This window comes from Stegodyphus dumicola, chromosome X2 (assembly GCF_044657685.1).
Source record: "Stegodyphus dumicola isolate Sdum_Otavi_A_Nest chromosome X2, ASM4465768v1".
NCBI lineage: Eukaryota > Metazoa > Arthropoda > Arachnida > Araneae > Eresidae > Stegodyphus > Stegodyphus dumicola.
In genome coordinates, this window is record NC_140781.1 from 124,917,777 (window position 1) to 124,943,076 (window position 25,300).

Below are 25,300 nucleotides of genomic sequence, written 5' to 3' on the forward strand. Positions count from 1 at the left end.
TGAATCGTAACTACTGATTATACTCTGTGATATACCTATTCGAGTATTTCTGTAGAAAATTCCAGAACTCTGAAATGTTTCTTTTGATAAAATAAATTTTATCAACCTATCATCGGGCCTGCGTGCATTCAATCTATTGCGATCCCGTACGCACGCAAAAATATTTTAAAAGATTGCTTTCAAAAGAGAAAGAATAAGGTGGTCCTCAGAAAGTTCTAATTTATAAAAGTAGTTTCCACTTGAAAAACTCTGGTACTTATCTAATGGGATCATAAAAAATGCCCAGTTCAGTAAAAAACAGTAATGATATACACAGTGATATGATTACGATGCATGCAGTGGGAAAGGAAACCCCTTTGTTACTAAATGTTTCATGTTAGTTTTATTCGTTCTGAGAAATACCCCCGTGCATTATGAAACAGCAGTTTTAGCCATTCAGAAAGAAATACAACGAAATCTTTAACGTAGTAGGACAAGTATATATTTGAATTTGGGGACGAATAGTTTTCTTACAAAAAATATTTCGTCAGGCACCTTGAAAATGTCAAAATATGCCAAGCATTTTAATACACTGAAGTTGAATATCATTGTAACTAAGTGGGTTATGATGAGGAAATTTTGTATACGTATTTCGATACCTTTTGTATTGTATTTTCTACCTTTACTTCATGTTTAAGATAATAAATATATCAAATAAAATAAAAATAAAGTACCTTCTTCATCACTGACATAAAATTGCAATACGTACTGAGCTCAGCATTATAACTAAACATTTTAAATACATTGAAGCTGAATATCATTGTAACTAAGTAGATTACGATACAAAACATTTTAACACACTGAATCTGAATATCATTGTACCTAAGTGGGTTATGATCAGGAAATTTTGTATACATATTTCAATACCTTTTATATTCTGTTTTTTACCTTTATGTTTTAGATAATAAATATTTCAAATAAAACAAAGTGCCTTCTTCATCATTCACATAAAACTGTAATACGCACTGAGCTCAGCATTATAGCTAAACAAATCATTGTACTTACCTAATTTTTTCTCCAAATTAGAAACCTGATGACCTATTTTAGAAATAATTGAATAATGGATTTCTCGAAAAATATATATATATTTTTAAATTTGAGAGCGCAAATACAACTTAAATAGTTTTATGGAATTGGATTTAATATATATTGAATATAAATAATAAATAAGAAGATGCAAATGCATTTATCAGTTAGTATGCATAATTATATATTTAAACAATATTACATACATAATCACTATAATTTTATTTGAGACAACGAAAAGTGACATTCGAAATTTTCATACGATTTCAAATTTAAGTATACTTTTAAAAGGTCTCAGTTAGACACATAATAATTTGTCATTTTTTTATAGATATAGTGCTTACAAAATTCGGCAAAATTTCTTGAAATTCTAATCAGCAGGTTCAGAGAAATTATGCCACGCAAACAGGAAAATCACATTTTTGTGAAATCCTAATTGAAAAATCTAATCGGGATTGAAATCGTGTTAGCACATTACTTTCTTAAATTAATATGCTTATAAGTGAACTTTTCTATCATGTGTAACGATTTATTTGTATAAAACAGCATACAGAAACATTTTATAAGTATTTAATACGAGAAATTTGCTGAAATGTAAATACAAAGTTTATAAATTTTGTTTCAAGTAAGATGACATTTTTAAAGTATTTATTTTGATGTTATACATAGTATTTCGCACGAATAAAATAATCTTTCATTTTCATTCTGTTTTGTTTTTTCAGTGTGAGCCTTGAAACATTTTCTTAAATATTTAAGGTGCATCGTCATTAGTTGTAGCATGTTTAGGCGCAAAAAAGATATATTTAATATATAATATATTTTATATATAATATATTTAATATTTCTTGCTGAAGGAAATGGATCTTGAAATAATGGATCTTGATCTGGAATAAAATGAATTCGTTCGCCACATCGCTTTCATGTACACGATTGTTATGATTACAACTTCTTGAAACTTATTTATGACAAAACCTCTTGAAAATAGCGAGTCCTTCATGAGATAAAAATGCAGAATCTGTAACTGAGACATAATATTTTAAATGAGGATACTATTAAGCTTCTTCTAAGCATTTGTGAAAGGAATTTTTAATTTCTTTGACTTTTTTAATACTTTTTTATGGTTTCAGGTCAAATATCCTATCAAATGTTTCAGTTTATTATATTGGGTATATATCAAGGCTTTACTACTTTTATGTTCTATTTAGGTAGTTTTCCTTTTTTTTTCCCCTTTTCTTTTTCTTTTTTTGAGTAAACTTTTATGTTGTGGAAAGGAAACAATAAATGTTTCAAATGAAAAATAATTTACTTCTCATTTTTGGCTTTAGGTAATATTTCTTTATTTGTGGAACAATAACTCTACTCATTATTTAGAAATGCAAAGAACAATGTAGAATTTCAAATAAGTCCGAAGAAGTTATTTTTAAGTAAAAGGTGTTGCGTTTGGATTACGCTGTTGAATTTGTTCTTGAATTCTTTTCTGTAAGAATTGCTTGACCTTTTTTTTATGCTGCATATGTTGCCGAAGACGCCTTGGAGATTGACCTTGACGGATAAATTCCTGAAACAGTGAATGAGATTAATTATATTTTAGTAATAAATTTCAAATAATTGTACTCTAATCATATTTCTTTAAATAATACGAATTTATATGTTCAATTTAATTTCTTATATAACATATGAGTAATATGTAAAAGACAGGAAATGGATCTTATTCAGCTAAAATATACTTACTAGAACGATTAGCAAATTTAAATGGCTTTAAAATTATTAATTTTAGAAAACAAAAATCAGTCATATGTTCATTTATAATAGACAACCTTTGTTTAGTTTCTCTGTGAGTAAATTTACGATATAAATATATATATATGTAAGATATAAAATATGAAAGAAAAGTACTAACTCTCAGTTAGCAATAGTTCTTTTAATTCATCATTATTATCTGGCTACCTCCTCTTTCTGCCCTAAACGTAGAAATTGTTTATGATAACGTTCTGGATTGCGTAGATATTGATCCGTAATAAACAGTAAATTTAGCAGAGGAAATAGATTGAATATTCATTTTTATTTTAACTTACTTTTCTGGACACAACTTGGTACTCTAATCGTGCTTGATTCAAAACACTTGCGTTTTTATAGCTTTATGATAAGAAGAGAAGCCGAAATAATGGTTGCCGTGCTCATAGTCTACGCTGCTGCAAACGTCAAAGCACAGTACAAGCGGATATTGGGCGTGCTGCAAACATTCCCATTTCCTGACTAATGGTCCGTGATGTGGTTTTACGGTTTATGATAAGAAGCTAAGACGAGATGCGCAAAGCAATTGCTTTAATTATCCAATATTAAGAGTAAAGCTTCAGTTCTAGAAATTTTGGCTTTAGGTTTCCGAATCAGCTACATAAATTCTTCGTTATTTATGGTATGGATTAATCTAGAAGTAAGGCAGTCCAGAAAAAAGTTAATAAACAACTGCTATTATTAGAAGGGGATGCAATCAAATTAAAATGAAGAATTAAGGGGCTATTGCTAATTTGAGTTATTGCTTTGATTTGCACATTTCTTATCTTACTTAAATGTATAATATATATATATATATATGTGTGTGTGTGTGTATATTGCAGTTTCCCAGTTTATACCATCCTCAAAAAAGTCCTTACTCATCCTGTATTTTCGCAACCGCGGTCGTAGACATATACTTTGTAAAGTATGTTTTAATTTTATAACAGTTATTTTACACTGCTGGCCATTAAAATTGCAACACCAGAGAGGAATGATCTGACGAACGTCAAAATCATATGAAAGGACGAAGAGGTTGGGACATGCAAACGATTGGTATTTCAGCGCATTTAGAGGACGCAGGAGGGAGACAAGACATCTGAAGATCTGCATAAAAGAAAAGTTGTGTAGTGGATTTCTTATTCGGAAAGCGCTTTGTAAGGTTGCAGTTTTCTCATAATATCGTGTTATGCCTCGAATAATAATAAGAAATGCTTACCAGAAAATGTCGGAATTCATTGCCCATCGAGAGTGTGGATTATCGTTCCGTGATATCGCCCATCGCACTGGTCGACATCCAACCACCGTCATGCGAATATGGAATCAATGGGTTGCCGAAGGTCATACTGAACGGCATGCAGGATCTCAATGCCCTACTATGATCAACGCTGCAGAGGACAGACATATTATGAGGTCAGCCCTGGAAAACCGTAAAACCACATCACGGACCATTAGTCAGGAAATGGGAATGTTTGCAGCACGCCCAATATCCGCTTGTACTGTGCTTTGACGTTTGCAGCAGCGTAGACTATGAGCACGGCAACCATTATTTCGGCTTCCCGTGACAATGCTGCATATAGGGAGATGATGACTCTGGTACGCCGAACGGCAAAGCTGGATACAGGAGGGACACAATGTAGTCTTTTGAAATGAGTCCTTGTTCTGCGTGTAGTATTCTGAAGGCCGTATACGTGTCTGGAGGAACCACACATAGCCTGTTTGCATTTGATATCGGCATAGGGGCGCTGCACCCGATGTGATGGTTTGGGCAGCCATTGGGTACACGACACACAAATCTCTAGTTCGGATCGACGGTAATTTGAACGCAGATGGTGCATTTCTGACATGTTACGTCTAGTGGTTGTGCTCTATGTTCGAGGCCTGCCAAACGCCATCTTCCAACAAGATAATACAAGAACATATGTTGCACTTCGTGTTCTGACATTCCTCGATACACAGGGTATTCGACTGCTGCTCTGGCATGTACCGTCTCCAGATCTGTCACCCATTAAAAGCATCTGGCTATGGGTTGCTGAACACCTGGCCCGCCACCCCTCTCGAGCTAACACGGTTGATGAAATGTGGCATAGATTTGAAGCAGCATGAAATGAGTTGCCCGTTTCTGTCATCCAATCCTAGTTCGACTCCATGCCTAACCGGGTAAGGGCTGTTTTAGCTGCCAGGGTCGGAAGCTGTTTCTATTAATTTGGTACCCCTATAACTTCCCAAACTGCTTAAAAATTAATCATTATGTCTTCATGCCATAGTGTTTACATAAAATGAATATAATTTTTGTATTTGCCTTCCTTCATAGTGTTGCAATTGTGATGGCCAGCAGTGTAATTTTTAAACCCTTTCCTTTCAGTTCTTGTTTTCACTTACAACTCCCTACCAGAATGAGGTTTTAGAATCGAGTTGAATGCAAATGAGTTAGAAGAAATGTTTAAGGCAGGTTAAGCTTACTTCGATAAAGGGTGCTGGGAGTCCTTAGTGGCGAGTATTCGCCTTCTGGCCAAATCACTCTTGAAGCTGTTACGTGCGGCCTTATTATAAGTGCTTATTGATATTCACCGGCTAGTTTAATTTAAGGGCCAACTACGTTAGATAATTGTGTCTAGCTTCTGTTAAGTCACGTTTAGTTAATTTTAGTTTAGTTGCTGTTTCTTATTCTCAGTTAAAGCAGAAGTAGAGGCTCTCCTGTAAGCCCGAGAAGCGGCCGACTGTTATTCTTATTTGGGTGAATAAAAGGGTAATTTAATCCTTCTCGAGTCTTAGTTGTTCTGAACACAGCAATAAGTCGCTACATAGTTCACTAGGTTCTTCGTTGTTTCATCATAGACAAAGGGGAGGAACCCTACAACTTACAAAATAGTTTAAATGATGCGAATATTTTTGTTTTTGCTTTTTTAAATTAAAAAACACCAATTTTGAAAAAAATATGACATCTAGTTTTCATGCGGTCCCTGATCCCTGTGCTTATATTTAGGAAAAGTTTGTACTCATTACAAAAAAACACGAAAAATTTAACTATTTCAAAATTTTGGATACTTGATGTCTTTTTCAACTTTGCCTTGAGAAGTTAGTTAATAAATAAGTTATGAAAATATGGGGTCTGTTTTCCCCCTTTAGTGCCACTCAGTGATATCTTTTGGGACTTACTATTGTGTAGCAAGCATTCCGTAACTTGTAATTTCGTTACAATTTGTGTGGTAAAAGAATTTTCGCAGAATCAATTTTTAAGTTTTTCAAACCCTCAAACTACGTTATTATTCTCATGAAAATTTATTACTTTGCAATCATAATCTGATAAACAAACAAAAAAATCGTCAAGTCAAAAATATGTTTTTTTTTTTTTTTTTTTTTTTTTTTTTAAATTTATAAGCAATGTTGTGCTAAAACTGAAGTCTGCTAGTGTTTTCTGGGAAACGAATTCTATAAGATTCTGTGAATAAGATCCCCTTTTTGAAAGTGTTTATATTGATCAATATTTTTTATAACAATGTGCATAGAAATGCTCGTCACGTAATCTCTTAACATCCGACCACTTTTTCTAAATTGACATTTTATTTTTATTTGTGTATAAATGCAAACATTTTGTTCTTTAATTCGTGTATGGCCCCTGAATATGAATTCCAGGTTTAAAACGAATTCTCTGATAAAGGGTACTCTCGATTATCCGGATGCGGATTATCCGGTTTGCGGATAATCCTTGTGTGGTGGGGTCTCCACATGCGCACATAACTTATGGGATAGAGTGTGTAAAATACAAAAATGCGCAAGTCCAAGCATAGTATAAAAACTGCTGAATTACGTCCTTTAGTTTAAATGATTTCCTCACACAAGTCAATCTGAATGTACATAGTGGAAGGAATCATTTCTGTTGACCGCTGTGATTTTTTTAGTACCAATTTATTGTATTTGTGTATAAATGTAGATTGGGAAAAACACTGAGGAATGGTTTGAAGGCGATTCTTCTGAGCGGAGGTTTGATTGCTTGTGTGCTGCGGATATCATTTCAAATGCCAGAACAGAAGAGACAAAGAGTGATACTGAAAATATAAGTGAAGAAGAGACTGACGATTACATATGTGCCAAGACAGTAGTGGCCTTCTGTTGAAACTCCATTGGACTTCGTCGACCAAAGCGGATTCGAATACAATCGTAAAATATCACTTCAAAAACTGCGCTGTGATATTTGACAAATATTTAAACGTTTTCAAAAATAAAGTAAAATTACTGATTTGTTTAAAGAAACAAACATACAATATGCATTGAAATTAATAGTTTGAATTATCCGTGTTTTTTAATTATCCGTGACCTGCTTCCGCGGCATTAGCTCGGATAATCAAGAGTACACTGTATCTCGGTCAACTTTTGTCGTATGGATTGACGCTTTTTGTATTTTATATTTTACGGGCTGTATAAACTTGCCTAATCATGGAGACCGGAAAAACGTAAAAAATTGGATTTCATAATTTCTACAAAACTGATTTTTTTTTTTTTTAAATTCAAATTTCCAAAACAAGAAGATTTCTGTCATTTAAAAAATTTCTTGCAATTTTAAGTACATGTTTATGATCAATGTGAAAATACAGGTAAGGATTTCGGTGGAGACGGTTTATATTTGGCCTGTTGATAATAAGAGTGCTTCTAAAATCCAACTATGAACTGAATTTATGGAGGAAAAAAAATCAAGGAAGAGATGTATTGCAGAAAAATGCCGCTACATCCTAAAAATAAAATTAAATCCATTTGGAGGAATTAAGTTGTCAATAAAAACAGCAAAATTAAGTCTTTGTAATGCATAAATTCTTTTTTAAATTATGGAATCTATGAATATGATGGGAATTACTAAGTTGAATAATGGATATTTCAAAATTAAGAGGCTATCAAAATGTGCTAACCCATACCATGGTCTCTACAATGAATAGTTTACCCCAAAATTAAAAGGCTTTCAAAGAAAATATTCTAATTTTAGTAAAACTGAAGCTGTTAAAAATAATACTGGGGTAACCTCATTTACTTTCTTCCAACCGTTAAGTGCTCTCAAACAGAGTGAAGCATATTGTTGCGTGCGTATGGGTTCGTAACAGATTGAATGCACTCAAAATTGATGATAGCTTGATAAAATTTATTTTACCAAAAGGAGCCATTCAAAGTTCTGGAACTTTCCACAAAAATACTCTTACATTTCTTCACAGTATTATAGAGTATAATCAATAATTACCCTTCAAATTACTAAGAGCGTTAAACACGAGGCAGGGCAAAACGCATCTAAAAGGAGAAGCTCTTTCGAGTATCTCAATACTCCGACCTCAGTCCTGAACTAACAACTGAGAAACTGATCGCTTCTCTCCGGTCTTATATAGTTTTAACTCCCGGTCGCCAAGAAACCTCTAGTACTTTCTTCTTCTCGAATTACTGGAAGGCATATGAGAGCCGGATATTACAGCTAATATAGAAATTAATTACAGTTATACAGGGACCGAACCAAAATATCGCGAAATGGTCGTCAAGTTTAGCGATTTTTGGCGATTTGTCGTCAAATTCGGAGACAAAAATTAGTCGCCAAAACCGTTTCTAGCTTGGCGATATCTGGCCAAATTAGCGAGATAGCTGATTACTCAATGTTAAATAGACGTACCACTATATTCTTATTTTTTCGACAAAGCATCATTTCTCTCAAGCTTTTCATGTTACAGTACACAGAAAAATGCAATAACTTCACTAAAATTATATATCTGTGTACAAAATTCGTAACAATATGTATCACAATATATGGTCTCTGCCAAAAAATTACTCAGTCATATTCGATTAGTGTTTCATGCACAGAATTGATAATTAAAAGACCAAAAAAAAATTGAAATTCCTTCTAATTTTTGTTATAGCTGCATGGAATTAAAATTAAAGAAATGCGAAATAAAATTATGGCTCCGAACGATACGCATAATATCAGATCAATGGTCACCAGCTTACATCAGGTGTCGGCAACGCGACGCTTGTGGCACATTTTAGATGCGCAACTCGCTACTAGCGTCTCAAAATACTTATTGTATTATGCTCATATTTTTAAGTATGCTCTTTTAGTTATTAACTTGCATGTATAATCTTTACTTTGTACAAAATGTACCTATTTCAAAACATAATTATTGCATATTTGTTTAATATTACAGCACTGTGATTAAAAAATAAAATTTATAATTTGATTATTTTATTTAATTAGATGAACCTTCGATGGTTTCTAAATTTTTATTGCACCTTAGTAGTAAAGTGTTCCCCCCCCCCGATTTAGATCATCGTGAATGTTTGTATGTTAATGTCCTGAATGATGGTGACCCAGAAAATGAAAGCAACAGTGCAGTTTTGTACAAATTAGGGCATCGTACATTCGTGACTTACAAGGAGTGTTGTAAACTTAACAAATAATTTCACTGTTTGAAAGCTAGAAGTTTTCTTCACCACACCTTTTCTTTGCTGGACGTTTTTGAATCATTATGGTAAGGGTGAATAGTTTCCGTTAAATCTAGCTTTAATCCGGCTTTAAATCTTTTCTTTCCCAACCTAATTTATTTTAAATTATCTCCTCTAAAAATATGTTTTTTTAACGATTCTGTTTAGATTTGGAAATAATGTATAACAATTTTAGCCATTTTTCATATTTATAGCATGCTTTATTTTTACTTATATTTTTATATAACTTGATAATTAAATAATGAGAATGAAGTTAAAAAATTAAAAAATAAATGAAAAACAAGAATGTAACTTATTTTGTATTCAAAGTACATCCTTTTTACATCTAACCAATAAGTGGGACTATCTAATACAGTCTAGACTAAGCAGCGTTAAATCTGCACTTTGAAATGCTGCCTGCTATCTGAATATCTGTGCACAGCATAAATAATTATATCCATACATTTGCCTCATAAAATGAACTTCCTCAATAACATTTTTTCAGAATTGAAAATAAAATTTAATGTTCACCTTTTGTTCCCTGCTGACTCAACAACGTTCTTTCACTAGCTAAACGAAATGTTTTCATATTTTCCATCATACTGGGTGGGTGTCAAAAGCATATTACCGTACTATACAAGAGGATTCGCTGCCGGTGCGACAAACTTACAGGAGATGTAAGATACATAAAGATGGCTCGGAATCACATAGCACTGTAAAGTCCGAAATGCCTTCAACCCGAGCTGCGTTAAAAGAAGCAATATAAAAGAACAGAAACAGCAACATTTTAGGGTAACAGACTTTATTTTATTACAAGTTTTACTTTGGCAAAAATCTAAGTAATACAGAAGGTGTTCTAAATGACGTCCAGAAGCAGTCACACAGGCTTCACAGGGGCGCCGCATGGAATTCCTAATGTTCTGGAAGAGTCCTGGTGTGTCTCTTATCCTCTGGTGTGTCAAAGATGTGAGCGAGGAAGTCTTTAACTGAATCAACGGGGACCTCGTACACAAATGCCTTCATCTGACTCCAGAAGAAGTTCAGGCATGATAGGCCCGACGATATAGCAAGCCAATGAATCGGAGCACCTTGACCTACCCAATGCTGTCCAAATGTAACGCTTAGGACGTCATTGTATTAGTGTGGGAGAGCTCCATCATGGTAGCACCACACTGAACGACGCAACGACCGAGGAACACATGCTTCTTCATTAAGTTCGGGCAGGACTTCACGTAGGAAGATCAAGTATGTTTTACTGTCCATACGAAGGGGTAGAAGGTACGGTCTAAGAAGAGAAACGGCTTTGAGCTGTACGTATTCGTATACCACGGGTCTTATTCAAAGCCCAAAAATGGGCATTATGTTGATTGAAGGCTCCCTTTCTTGTGAAAAATGCCTCATCCGTGAACAATACGGAGAAAACACATGCGCAAAGATGGTACTAGCACATTTGGTTTCCTGACAGTATCCTTCATACAATGGATTTGGACAAACCCAATCTTTGGGCTATTGCTCGAGTACTTGTATTCGGATTGCCTTCTGTCAGATATAGGAAATTCTCCTCACTATCTGGCGTCTTCCTTGTTCGCTCTCGATTCATGGTAGATCTCATGAAACAACGTCTCAAGCAACCTTCTATGCAGACGTACGAAGATCGTATGATGTGGATCACGCCAGTGCGCGAAACGTTTCTGGTGTAAGTGTAGAGTGCCACGTCCGTTAGCGTACTCAGCTTCATATGCGAGATGCATGTCTCCCAAAATCTTTTAAATGTTCAGGGCCTCTAGAAATCTTAATTCGACTCTGATAAGTATCCAAAATAGCAATTCATGTAAGGGTACATCATAAGGCATTTTACGATTTAAAACCTCTCTTACAATTTTCACAAAGAAAGTGTCCATCGTGGATAGTCTAGATGTAAGCATAATAAGTTTAATGTCCAAATAAGTTTAAAAAACAAAGTTAAAAGTTAAATAAAGTTAATTGTTAATTATTAATGCCCGGCACGTAGGAATCACAGGAGGCGAAACGCATAAAAACAAGTGTTCTTCAGTAAGAGTTCATTCTACTGCCTCTTGAATGCATTTTCGACCCTGAAATTTTATGTGCTTTCAAACCGTCATTTTGCCCTCTACATCTCCTTCAAATTTATCGCAATGGTAGCGAATCACTCTGTAGATGAAAGTTGGCGATTTGAATGACCATGAATCGCTTCTTCAATGATTCTTTTATCTTATCTGTCATAAATTCAGACTCATTATTTAATTGTCAGACCTTGCTTATTATCATTAAATATTGTACTAATAATTATTATAAGACAGTGCATTATTTGTCATTTTATTGTTAAGTTATTAAATGAGAGTTTTGTACAAATTTGCTACCAGAACTCTTTTAATAAAGGAAAATTAATAATCTTTTTTTAACTGAATATAACATTAAAATTTTACACAGAAATGAAATATTTCGTTTATAAAATTCTAATTACGGGATTGTTTTTCCGCGCTTTGCTTTGCTTCTTCAATTTTCTATCAGCCCCTGTGAACAATTTGTGAGACTTTATTGCATCTTCTTTACCAGAGATACTCCCTCTCCTTTTCGAATTCCTGTTACCTATAAAACGAAAATAAGAAATACATTTTATTTACTATTTACTGAAATTTAGAAATGTTTAAATGTTCAGATATTGTATTCTCGAAGCAAATCATACATCTATCATGGAACATTTCGTGAAACACTGATATGAAGACAAATAATGAGAAAAATGTTCTGACGCATATAGGCGAGGATTTCCTGGAGACGAGGTCCTACATCGATCAATAAATTACGTCAGTGTTGCGAATGGCAGTTTTATATAACGTTCACAAGAAGTCCATAACACATGAGAAGAAGAGTTTTCGTAATAGACTAACAGGATTTGTAAGAATAAAAGCTATCGAGAACTGGTGACAAAAGCAAACATTGATTACTAGGAATCATGGACAGGACAAACCAGTAAGTAATATAAACACGGGCTTAGGGCAACAAAGAAAAGGAACACCGCAAAAATGTCCCTAGGTATTCAGGAAAGGGGACATAAAAAATTTCCCTTTGACGCTTTTACCATAGGATGCATAGTGCAACTAAACAAAAATCATCAGAGAAAAGGTATGAAGGAAAAAACTGGTTAGAACGTACGTGAGGGTACTAAAATCTTTTAAATGTTCTGGGCCTCTAGAAGTCTTAATTCGGCTCTGATCAGGATAACTATCCAAAATAGCAGTTCATGTAAGGATTATAAAAGGTTCATGTAAGGCAATTTACGATTTAAAACCTCTCTTACAACTTGCCCTTAGAAAGTGTCCATCGTGGAGAGTCTAGATGTAAGCATAAGTTAAAAGTCCAGTACACGTTGATAATTAGTGATGCCCGGCACATATGAATCACAGGAGGCGAAATGCATGAAAACAAGTGTTCTTCAGTAAAAGTTCAAGTGAATATGTAACATAACACACTCTATATTGTGAATAAGTCATTGATTCATAAACTTCACAGAATTGATGCCCAATAAGCGTTAGCACAAATAAATTCTTTGCTAGATCGCCAAGTATTTGAATTAAATTACGAACAGCTTAAAAATACATGAATAATACAAGCGGGACAATTTAGAGCTGCCGGAACAGTAAAAATAAATAAACTACATTTATCAGCACCGTGAGGTACACATAATTTAATATACATATCATTATGGGACTAAGCTTCAATAATTTATATACATTTAATTAGATAAATTATAGTAAATAGAAGTTAATTTTGTTTTAGGGTAAGGATATCTTCAAAGAATGAGAAATTAAAAATAAAATAAAAAGTTTGCCAATAAAATTTAGAAATTTAAACAGCTTTAATTTAGGCGATACGTCTAGAAATTTTCTTAATAACGTCCAACAGAGAGAATTCTGAACATTTCCTTTAGTTCCTTAATAACGTTTTGAAATCACAAATATTTCTAATATTACTGTTATCGCATAAGCTTTGAAGCTTACCAATAGTAATAGAAAAATGAATGAATTTTGTAATTTCGTAAATTCTCTCTCAGTTCTAGATTCCTCAATCAATTGTAACTGGAATAGACGAAGCCAAACGCGTGTGATAAGTTTGTTTATTTGAGTAAACTTTTTCACATGGAAGCCTCTACTAAAGAATTCGTTTTCAATTTTGTTAACTGGAGAATACCTAGAGAGCTAGTCAATTATTACCTTAACTGGTTTATCATTCTCTGCATAGGCTACATAATGTTCTACGCCATTCGTCATAAGATAATCTTAAATACAGAGATGTGCTGCCTTATTACTAGGAGACACCTTAAGGAATGTCTTTCGCTGATAATAGCGTGTTAAAATTACATGTGGTTTGAGCACTAAGGAATTGAATGAAATTCAACACTGGGTTTAAACATAATGGATCTGACTCGATGTGAATTAGCAGTGTATGTAGCTGGCTCATAGATTTCTTAATTAGCCTGAACATCAGTTTCCATATTATTTGCATCAGCGCTTAGAAAAACATTAAATTAATAATCATTAATAAAGGGGACAGTATTTGGGATTGCCTTGGTTGGTCTTGCTGGTTCTTTAGGAGATTTGTAATATTTCCACAGTCATTTTATCGTATTCTTTCCAAGTGCTTCGAAAGATAGGTGAAAAGTATGCTTATCATCAGGAGTAATTGCTCCTGAAACGAAGTACCTATTGGACCTCGATATCGATAGGGTTTCAATTAAAGCAACGCGAAATACAAGGTTATTTTTTTTTTTTTTTTTGCGTAATTTTAAACTAAATTCCTGCTATAAACAGGAAAAAGACAGGGTTTTGTTTTTTTTAATAGAGAAAAATAAATCATTCAGTTTCCCTTTTTTCTGCTTTTCATGTTGTTTCTCTAATCGTGTCATTGTCCCCGGAAATCTGAAAAAGATGTCTCGAGGTAGATAATAAATCGAGCAATCATTTAGTGAGACTTTTATTCAAAACGTGTGGCATCTAATCGAAAAAAAATACTCCTTAAGGATAAATCTAGAACATGCTGTCTTAGAATTTAGGTATTCTTTGTGATTTACGTCCGGCATGCAATTTTAGACCTATTGAATAATATTGTTTTTAATAATATTTTTTTAACAGTACGCTATTTTTTTTTCATAAGAAATCATTGAAATAATTTCATTTTGAAAGTCTTTGCTTAAGTACATAACTACTCTTTCTGATTTCGTAACTCTCTGAGCATGTTCGTTCAGCAAGGATACTCTTATATGGAGTTGACTACAACTTGTCCTAGGAAGTTTCCAATGTTTGGTTTTTCTAGCTTTTCTTGATATCTTTACTAACTTTTCTTAATTTTTAAAGAAGATTTCATTCTGTTCAAATGAAAATGTCAGAAACAAGTATAAAGTATATCTAAATCTATCATTTGACTGTCTTCTCAGTTTGACCTTATATTACTTCACCCATTTGTTTTTAATTTTAGACTTTTAGAGACAATCATTTTTGTTCGAAGATACGACTTGTGTAATCTCGAGACAATAAATTACATAGAAGCTTATAGAGCCCTTTCCAAGCTTTGTATAACAACTAGCTAGGTACAAAGTTTTACGAAAGAGGAGTATAGAACTCTACTCTTGAAATTACGAAACTCTGTAGCGCTTGGAAAGAGAGTACAAAGCTCTGCTCGTCTCTTTCCAAGCTTTGTAGAACAGCTCTGTTTTCACAAAGTAGATACAATTAGAACTGAACTATTTGTAAGAAAAGTACTCCGCCAAAATAGCCCAAGTTAAAATTGCCCCGACAAAACAGCCCATGACAAAAGAGTTAGTGACAAAATAGTATAAAACATATATAAATATAGTTAAGTTATTATATTAAATATAGTTAGTGACAAAATAGTCTGAAACACAAGCTTCTGAACTGGGTCCCGCAAAAGGTTTTTCATATTTTTAGTACATAATTACATGCAGGTGATATAAAAGAGTTCCAGGGCGTATTTAAAATCCGTAATTACATTATAAGGTAATTTTTCCCTCTTTTCCGCGTGCCTTCGTTGTGTAATTAGAAGCATGCTCGACGCGTATTCGAGAGGTCCAGGTTTCGAGTCCCGGTGAGGGCTTTGCACTTTTTTCATGTCTCCTTTTTTCAGAAAAACCTAATGACTACAACATATTGGACGCAAATGTGTTTAAAAAATGCGCATGTTCAAATTTGATGTTGTACGCATTGAAAAATGTTTTACAGCCACTTGATAATTAGGCTGCTGTAGTAATAATTCCGTATACAGGTTACTGCTACATACAAAAGTTTGGTATCCCCTGGTTTATATCGAAAATTATAATTGTTATATAATTCAGAGAAGATTTATACTTTTTGAGCAAAAAAAGTATCTAAGAAGAGCAAAAATCTTGAAATATGAGTGTCATTAAAAACTGATTTTGTTGTTTTTACTGTTTTATAAGTCTTATTTTTATTTAAGAAAAGTATAGAATTTTTTTCCCTTTATTTTTAGAACTATTTTTTCATGGCTACTTTGTCATGGTCTATTTTGACGGTCACAAAAGCAATGCATAGCATCCCCTCTTTTTTAAGTATGCAAACCAATAACGGTTCATTCATTTTTTCTCCATTTGGAAGCCGACGAAGTGACAGAAACTTAAACTATTTTTGGTGGGTGGGGGGTAGGGTGGAAATCTGTTAAGAAATATTAAGCTCTCACCAATAAATATCTCTAAGATATTCAGAATTAATTTGAATGCCAGTTTCCTAATGAAGAAAAGGATTACATTTAAAAAATCATTTATAAATTCAAGACAATATTATTAGCCACTCACCTTTTCTCCTAGACTTCTGTTGCAATTGAGGAATGGGTGTAGGGATGTCTTCGGCCTTGGTGAAATTTGAAGTACGTAGCACCACTTCATGTCTTGGTATGATTAGCCTCTTATTTCTTTTATGTGAAGCTTCAGGTATATGCATTTCTGATGATATCCACTACTTACATCCAGTAAAATGAAATAATTATTATAAAGTGTTATGTATGACTTAGAATATAGTAGTATAGTAACACAGTGATTTTAAACTCTTCTAAATATTGCATTTCTCTTTACTTAAAAATTTGTAAGCTACATATTCAAAAGCGCACATCGTTTCTTTATTAGGTAAAAATGCTTAATATAACCTTTACTCGCATATTTACACATTTTATTTTTACTAAGCTTACCTCTTGAAAACCGAAAATGGAAACTTACGCGTTGTGTACTTTTACTGAGAAAAAGAGTGGAGTTAACCGGTATAATGGTTAGCGTTGCTGACTGCCGTGCCGAAGTGCCCGGGCTCGAATCTCGGCGAAGGCATGGATGTTTCTAAATGTATAGTGTAGGTGCGGCATGGTGGCACCGTGACAAGTGCTGCCGCAGTTACCCACCTCTCACCTCACATCAAACATAATATTTCTAAAAAGTCATGCAAAAAGAGAGTGAATTTCTAAACTTCTCTGAATTCTAGGCAGTATAACAAAGTAAACTTTCTTCGAATAAGAGGGATATCCAGTAAGTAAGCTCCTTTCAAGAATGCTTTTAAGTTACTGTGATGCAGGAAACAGTCGTTCTGTAAATTTCAGTTACAATTGTACCATGTAAGGTGAATTTCTTTTGCTATTGGCAAGCTAAAGGTGTCATTTGGAAAAAATCAGATGATGCTGAGATATTATTTTGCATTTTCAAATAGTTTAAGATAAACGAGCGGCTTATTTCTGCTAAATGCAGTGTCTTATCCGACTGTGAATGTTAAAGGGTGTGAAAGTATTAGCCATTAATCATCGCCTTTACGAAGTGTAATAACAAAAATGCTATGAGTAATGCAACAATAAGAACTGAAGACATTTCTATAAGAATTACTTGATCAGCTTTCATGTACTCACAGCTAAATGACTTTTACCTTTCATTAATTTAAAATGTTTTTTTTAAGCCGTGTTTTTTTCCGACGACGCCGATGTTAAAAAAAGTCGTTTACAATTGATTTCGATCACAGGTGCATAATTTACATGTAAAGCAAAACTTGATGACTAATGTAAGAAGTGTTTTAATAATGATGCAAACTACACATAAAAGTAATTTAAGGTACATAAGCGACTCGCACTTTTTTTCTGGATCCCTTAAGTATAGAGATACTTGATACTATACTTTCTATACTTTAAAAAAAAAATAATTAACCTATTGTTAAAACATAAAAATAGTCATAAATAAAGGTTTCTTAAAGTATCATATTCTTTCAAGATAATGCGTAATGCGTTTACTTTTTCAGTTTCAATCGTCAGATTCAAAATACATATTTAATTAAAAAAAAAGTACTTAATAGCATGTAATGAAGTAGCAAAAAATTTAATTTTAACAAAGCAAATTTAAAGTACCAAATTTAATATATTGATATTTCATTTAGCTAGCCATCCATTATACTAACTGGTAACTAACCATTAACTATACTGGTTTTCAAGGTTAAATATATATTTTAAAACTAAACTAATACAGATTCACAATATTTTTCATGTAAAAATGCATCTCCTCGTAAGCAAGGATACTTCGCTTAAAACAATAATTCGAACAATACATTTTTTCTGAATAGATATATCTCTTACTTTCGATATTTTCCTTTAAGGCTAGGAAAAAAAACTGCTGTTTTAAATAGTCATAAGCAAGAATTTATTTACATTCTGGAAAAAGTTAGTAACCGGATTTAAAATTTAGAAACTATTTTGGGTATCACGCAAAGCGAAGGTACTACAAAAGACAAATTAAAAAAGTCTGCAAACCCCCAAAACCCTATTAAAACGATTCTCGGAGTAGCGTAGTATTCTTTTAGCGGTTTCTAACGTCTACTTTTCTTCCTTTCTAAGGAAAAAAAAAAAAAACCGCCATGGAAGTACTATAAGTTTATTTGGCAGTTCTGCCAAAATCTGGACCCTAGTCTTGTGCCTCATGACCATAATCAGTAATAAGAGTCCGTTGATTCCAGAATTAAAAAGATAGTTCTTATGACTTAAGTAGCAAAGTAAAAGTCATTATAAATAATATTCGCACGAAAATTATTTTTATGGCTCGTTTGCATGAATACAAAAATCCCAATGATACCGGCTTCTTAACACTTTTTGAAGAATCCTTTCGTTAATAAGTTTCTTGTTTAAGGGAATGTTTTGAGCTTTTCCTAGACCATATTAGTAGCTTTCTGCATTTTTATGGTGCAAATTTACTAATCTGTGACACTTGAGACGCAAAATTTTCTACATAAATTTAAAAAAAAAAAAGAGAGAGACATGGAGATGTTCTAAAAATGATTATTTTGCATATTAAATAATTTTTTTATCAATATTATAAAATAACAACATCGTTAGATAAACTGTGAATTGCCATTTCTTCTTTAAAGATTTGCCTGCCATGTCAGGACACCCTTGTCCTTTAATATTAAGAAGTTAAAGAATTAAAAGAAAAGGCAGTTGGTACATAGCACTTTCTTACACTGGCGTATCGAAAGATACTGTATTCGCATTCTTATAGACTCAAAAGTAATGCAAAATCTGAACCGTGCAGGAAAAGTTAAATCGGTTAATAATAAGCCACCGACAGCCGTATTTCCCAATTCTAGAGTTAGTATCATCGAGTGGTATTTTGTATGCATGTTAACGAGCCCTTTAAGTTCAGTTCAGTTTATTTCCTTTTTTTAAAGAATGAATTAGTTTTGAAAAACTAACCTTATATCCAATTGTGCTGTCTAGTTGATCTGCAGTTGGAAGAAATGAACTCTCCACGAAAAAACCTGAGGGAAAAGATATTTACTTTTGACTCGGAAAGAACGTCGTGATACGAACATACAAATTACAGTGAAGCATCTTTATACGTTTCTTATTTCTGCCTCATTTCACTTTTGTCTCATTTCATTCCTAGTCCTGTTAATATTAAAATATTTCTTTATACATTATTTTCTTCTAACTTATTCATTGACACGACTTTTCACAGACTATACGTTTCTTTCATATGTTATTTCTTTCTTTCTGTAGTACCTGGATGTTGTATACTGGGATCCAGAGGGGAGAAAAGAAGACATCAGATAACTTGGAATAGTGTTAGGTTAGGCTTGGGGCTTGGTCATCTAAATATGTCAAAACTCACGAAGTCTATCTGCCTAAGCGGAGACTTTGCAGCCCTCTGACAAATGGTACAAAAGGTCATAAAAGCGTAAAAAAATCCTACTTTTTCTTCCTGCGAAACTGATTGCAGTGGAAATCCTAGTTTCTGCCAACGCAATAAGAACATTCCCCGCTTATTTCAGGATGAAAAGTGAAGGTGTTATTCAGAGATTCCGCTTTTGGAGAGTTAAGGGAAATCGGCGGTTTGCATTTATGTTACACATGAGGAAAACCACGAAAACCACCCGTACAGCCATTCCGGTCGCTGGGGTTCAAACCTGATTGAACTACCAACATTCAAGCGGCCTTAACCAATCGGCCACTGTTAGGAGTCTTAAGCAAGGTAGGTTACTTTATTAGATTACGGCAAAGCACACGAGTGCTATCTGCCTAAGGGGTGGAATGCTTTCGTAGATCACTTTAACAGAAACTGGTTCGTATCCGCATTATTCATGGAGAATTTTGAGAAAGCACCGATGAAGCCAGCCCATTCGATACCAATGATGAACGACTTAACCTCTAGGCCAATGATAGGATCAGACGAGGTAGCAATTTTCATGATTGACGAATTGGAGGCGGGTCGCTTGGAAGGGTAGAATAGGCAAAAAATGTCTAATGAACAGATAAGCTTATTAATAGAAGATGATTCTTTCTTATATCATTTTATATATATTTTAAATTGGGCTGGTGTTTACTTTTTGCACTCTTAGTGTTTTGCGTAAGGTTCAAAATAGGCGGCATATCAAATAAAGCCTGAGGGTATAATCCTATTAGAAAAGTTAAAATCTGCATACTTGGTTAAAATCTTCCCTGGAAAAGTATTACTTATTTAAGATGCAATTAAAAAAAAGTTATTGACATTCTCATTTTTATGTTAAATATCGGCCAGCTTAAATTCTTATGATTTTAAAAATGATATATTTTAATTTTTTAAAAATATAATAAGTATTTTAAACAAACCAAAAACAAGATAATAAAATTAAATTTGTATAATACACTAGTGAGCAAAATTAAAAGAATTTGCACATTATGTCGAATTTCTGAAAACTAATGGACAGGTTTTGATGAAGTTCAGCATGAATATGTGTTTATAACAGAGAAAGAGACGTACATTCGAAATCATTCTATGTACATATGATTATCAGTTAATCTCATAATGCTAGGATGTACAAAATTCACATTGTGTTATCGAACAGAAAATGAGTTTAGTATTGGATATGGTTTCCTATCACAGCCCAGACAGGTCGCGCAACGTGATGGCATACTGGATAGGAGGCAATCAAGGAGTCCCTGTGGTACTCGATCTCACTCCTACAGCAAGGCAGTTTTCAAGACCGGGATGGTTCTCGGAGGGGAATGGCGAGATAAAATTGCGCTGCTAAGAGCATTTCAGACTTGCTCTACCAGAGTTAAGGTCAGGAGATCCAATCCATCTTCGTTGGCCAATCCATGCGGAGAAAATTATGATTTTCCAGGTAATCGCCGATCAGCTGAGCTCTATGTGGAAGACCGTTATCGTCCATTAACAGGAACCCAGGATCAACTGCACCCCTGAAAATTCGAACTTTATGGCTCTAAGATCTCCTCTCTGTACCTCACAGCTATCAGAGAGCATTTGTCAAACACATGCAGGGGTGCGCGGCCGTCCAACATAACGCTTGCCCACACTTTTATACCCCCACCACTGTAATGATCCCTTTCCGTGATGAGGTAGGAATACTATCGTGTTGCAGGCTGTCTACAGATACAGGTACTCAGAGAATCAGTGTTCAAGCTGAACCTCGACTCATCTATAAACGCACGTTGCTCCACAGAAGTCTGGATCAAGGCGCATGTTTTCCGCACCAGTCTTGTATGCTGCAGTGAGCAGGATGCAAACAGAAGATTTCTGGTACATAGCCCTATCTCACTAAGCCTTCGGGCAACTGTTGAACCGTGAAACTCGGGTTCCAGTGGCATACAACATACAACTCACGTGTGAGCTGTGAAGCGGTAGCAGTTTTGTCTCGCCCCGCTGAAAGGGCAAAACAGCAATCCTGATTCCTCGCTGTGGATCTTAATAGACCTTATCCAGGGGTTCTTGGTATGGATCCAGTATCCTGAAACCGTTTCATCAAATTGCAGACGACAGCGGGCGTTACATTTAGTTCTGTAGCCGCCTGCTTGTAATTAATTGGCCTGCCTCCAATGTACTGGCAGTTTTTCATCTCATTCAGTCACGTATAAGTTCGGGGAAATTCATTTTACCTGGTACCTCATAAAATGTACCCAACTCTTGTGAGAAACACGGCGAATGTCTTGAAGGAGTTACAGGCGCAGAAATCGTCGAAAACCCCTCGTGCACTTATATTCTCTCCACAATCACAGCTTCGCAGTCATGTACGTGTACATTTACGTATTCGACTCTGAATATGTGTATAATTCTTCTGCGGCATAAATTAGTACCCTTGGCTTAATATTTTTCGTAAAAATAGAAATAATTTGCAAAGTCTCTTAATTTTGCACATGACTGTAGTAAGGTAACAATATTGTTTTAGTATTAAAATTCTGTCGCATTCCTAATATAAAATCTCGATTAAACGTCTTTTACAATAGTACTTCCCTTTCTTTAGCGGTTCCTTGAAAGATGTATTATAGTTTTTTTTCTTTAGGAGTTCGTTGAAAGCCGTATAAGCAGTGCTTTGCTTCATGTATCAGAAAGACAATTTTTTTCTTTATCATGAAATAATCATGAAAATGGGAACATTTTTTAAATCGCAATTTAGATTGATTTCAGAAGGAGAATTAAGGCTTCAAATGAAAACGGTTAATTCATAAGAAATTCAGTAGCCACAAAAGTATAGTAACTGATTAGGAAAAGTAAAACCTTTGTCTAAATTTATATATGTTTAAGGGGGCTCATACACCTTAAACCCCTTGTGATCTTCGAATATGTGACTGTTGCAAGAATTGGGATAATTCATTTATTTTAAAAGCAATTACTTCCAACCTTTTACAGCTGACTACATAATATAGCTGCTTTAGAAACTAGTAACCAGAAAGTTTGTGTTGCCACAAATATTTTTGTAATTTAATCCGCTTTGTGACAAAAGTTTTCGTCATGTTTCCACCTTGCGCGCATATTTTAAAAATGGCTAATGGTACATACTTGAAATTCAATGGAAGTCTTTATATGGGCACTATTTTCTAACTGAACCGAAAATTTGATGAATATTGTAGTATTAAAAAAAATTATGCACAAAAGCATTACAGATTTTTTTAATAAAATACATTTTATAAACTCAACTCCAAATAAAATAAAATTTAACATGAAATTCTTAGAATTTTAGGTTCACAGTAGTTTCCAAATGTTATAAAAGCTATATATTAAATATGAAATTAAATTATACAACAGAATGTTTTAAACTGTGCGCGCAAGTTGGAAACTTGACGAAAGGTTTTGTCACAAAACTGATTAAATTATAAAAATATTTGTGGCAACACAAACTTTCAGATTACTATTTCAGAAAGCAGCTATATTATGTTGTCAGCTGTAAAAATTTGGAAGTAATTTCTTTAAAAATAAATAAGTTATTCCAATTCTTGCAACAGTCACATATTCGAAGATCTTATAGGTTTGAAGGTGTATGAGCCCCATTAACTCTTTGTACTCTAAGTTGAAGCGCTTCACGTGAGCGACCGCAGAATGACTGACCAAATCAACGAGATTTCATTTTTTTCTTGTTTGCTAACCAATGAATGAGGTATAAGGTTTCTGCCAGTTTTAGACATATACGATAGAAATAATTTCCGAACATACACATGAGAACGAAGCATGGGAGAAGTAATCTTACTTTAAATGTGTCTAAAATGAAAAAGGCCTGTGATTTTTGTTTCAGTTGTCCTTAAAAGGGGGCGATAAACATTTGAAAAGCCAACATATAGTCGAATTTTTAAAAAAATTCAGATTTAATAAATTATGGGAAATCACATTACGGCAGTTTGCCAAAGGAGAGATATGACTCCTGAAAGAATTTTTAAGGGAAACCGGCTTACGCCTACATGGAGAAAATCACGAAACCGACTGTCCAGCCAGCTCGTTCGCCGGGATTTGAAACCGGGACGAACTACCCACGTTCAGCGGTTGAAAGGAGTAAATCAAAAGGTGGAAATTAAAAATATTTGCAACAATGTCCAATACTTACAGGAAGAAATCATTAACTTAGTCAAAATTCTCTTAGAGAATAAAACCCCACTATTCAAAATTTCTATAACTCTAATGAAAGCTGATATTAACTATTTTTTTTTTTAATTTCTCATCTAAAGTGATATGATAATTATTACTTAAACCTTAATGAGATAATAGTTGAATGACTACGATAAGAAATAAGATAAATGTAAATATGTAAAAAGATCTTTTTCCCCCTTTCAATTATTAGTTATACTATCTTTCTACTATTTATATTACTACTATTTCTACTATTTATATTACTACTATTTCTACTATTTATATTACTACTATTTTTACTACTATTCTACCTTGTAGGTAATAGTTTTTAAAGACCACACCCAACTTTTGGCATCCCCGCACGCAAAGTTTAACAGGATAAGACATTTTGAACACATATTTAAATACTTAAGTCTGCTATTGGACACTTTGAACCTTATCGCATATTTTCCCCAAGAACTACAAATTTTTGCATCTCTAGGGCAGCTTTGAATTCTAAAAGGAACAGAGTTGGGTGCTCTGAAGAATTCAGTAAATTTTCATTTAGAAGGTTATCCTAAGATTTCAGTAAGTTTGCGTTTACTTCCATTTTTGTTTCTAACAGTTTTTCGATTTTTAGCTAATTAAGACTTGATTTTATTATTTAAATAAATCTCTATGAAATGTTTTTCGTTTCTTTGGTATTAAAAGTTTAGTTTAGCATAATCGTAGACCACCCACTATTTGAGTACTGTTTAAATGACTATTTGGTTTAAAGCAGGGTTTCTTAAACCTTTTTCAGTCGCGACCCCTTTTTATCGCTGAGATTTTTTCGCGACCCCCAGGACCCCATATTTACAAAAATTTTGTAGAACCCCATAAGTACTGCGCCCGACACACGCGTGAATGAAACTGTCAATTTTTTCACTTGTACTATAATATACTATTGCAGTTTTAGGTCATTAACTGTAATTTCCAATTTTAAGACACAGAACAATGTGAAAGTTTTAAATAAGTGACAGACGAAATGACAGCGTCACGTGCAAATCAAAGAAAATGAACGTTTATATTATAAAAAGAATGCGTCGAAACGTTTTCGTTTTTTTCTTTGTCTGTTTGTCTTATCTTTATCTATTTTCAGATACATTGTGTAAAAATATTCGGTAATTGTAAAATTATTATAATAAGTTAAAGAAATATCAAAACTGCTAACATTTTTGGCGACCCCCTGCTGCAGATCCCGCAACCCCCTTGGGGGTCGTGACCCAGTGACCCACAGTTTAATAAACCCTGGTTTAAAGTATATCTGTTTTGATTTTTATTTGTATTTACTTTTGAATTTCGGATTTGCATATAATGGTTTTAGACTTTTTTTTTTTTTTTTTTTAAATGTATATTTTACATAATGCAAAGTTTTACGGCCTTTTTTTTTTCTTTTGAGTAGTCAATTTGGCACAGTATTATATTTTATTCTTGTTTCTAAGTGTTTCGAAGGCACGTAAGGAAAATTCTAGTACATTAGAGATTCGATTTCTCGGTTTTATATGAATTTTAATGTCTTAAATGAAAATTTAATTGATTCTTATTTTGGTTTTTGATCTCAAATGAACCAGGAGAACGAAACACGTTTTTGAA

The 25,300-nt window shown here is 33.7% G+C and overlaps 1 protein-coding gene across 1 annotated transcript in view; it reads right to left on the reverse strand.

The window, feature by feature from the left end:
• Window positions 1–2,377: 2,377 nt before the first annotated feature.
• LOC118197095 (uncharacterized) overlaps window positions 2,378–25,300 on the reverse strand; it is a 35,683-nt gene continuing 12,760 nt past the window's right edge. Inside the window, exons 2-5 of the mRNA XM_035368574.2 lie at window positions 19,045–19,109; window positions 16,133–16,292; window positions 11,774–11,898; window positions 2,378–2,623 (exon numbers count right to left, since the gene is read on the reverse strand). Of these exons, the coding sequence (XP_035224465.1) occupies window positions 2,486–2,623; window positions 11,774–11,898; window positions 16,133–16,292; window positions 19,045–19,109 (488 nt within the window). The 3' untranslated portion in view covers window positions 2,378–2,485. The remainder of the gene's footprint in view (window positions 2,624–11,773; window positions 11,899–16,132; window positions 16,293–19,044; window positions 19,110–25,300) is intronic.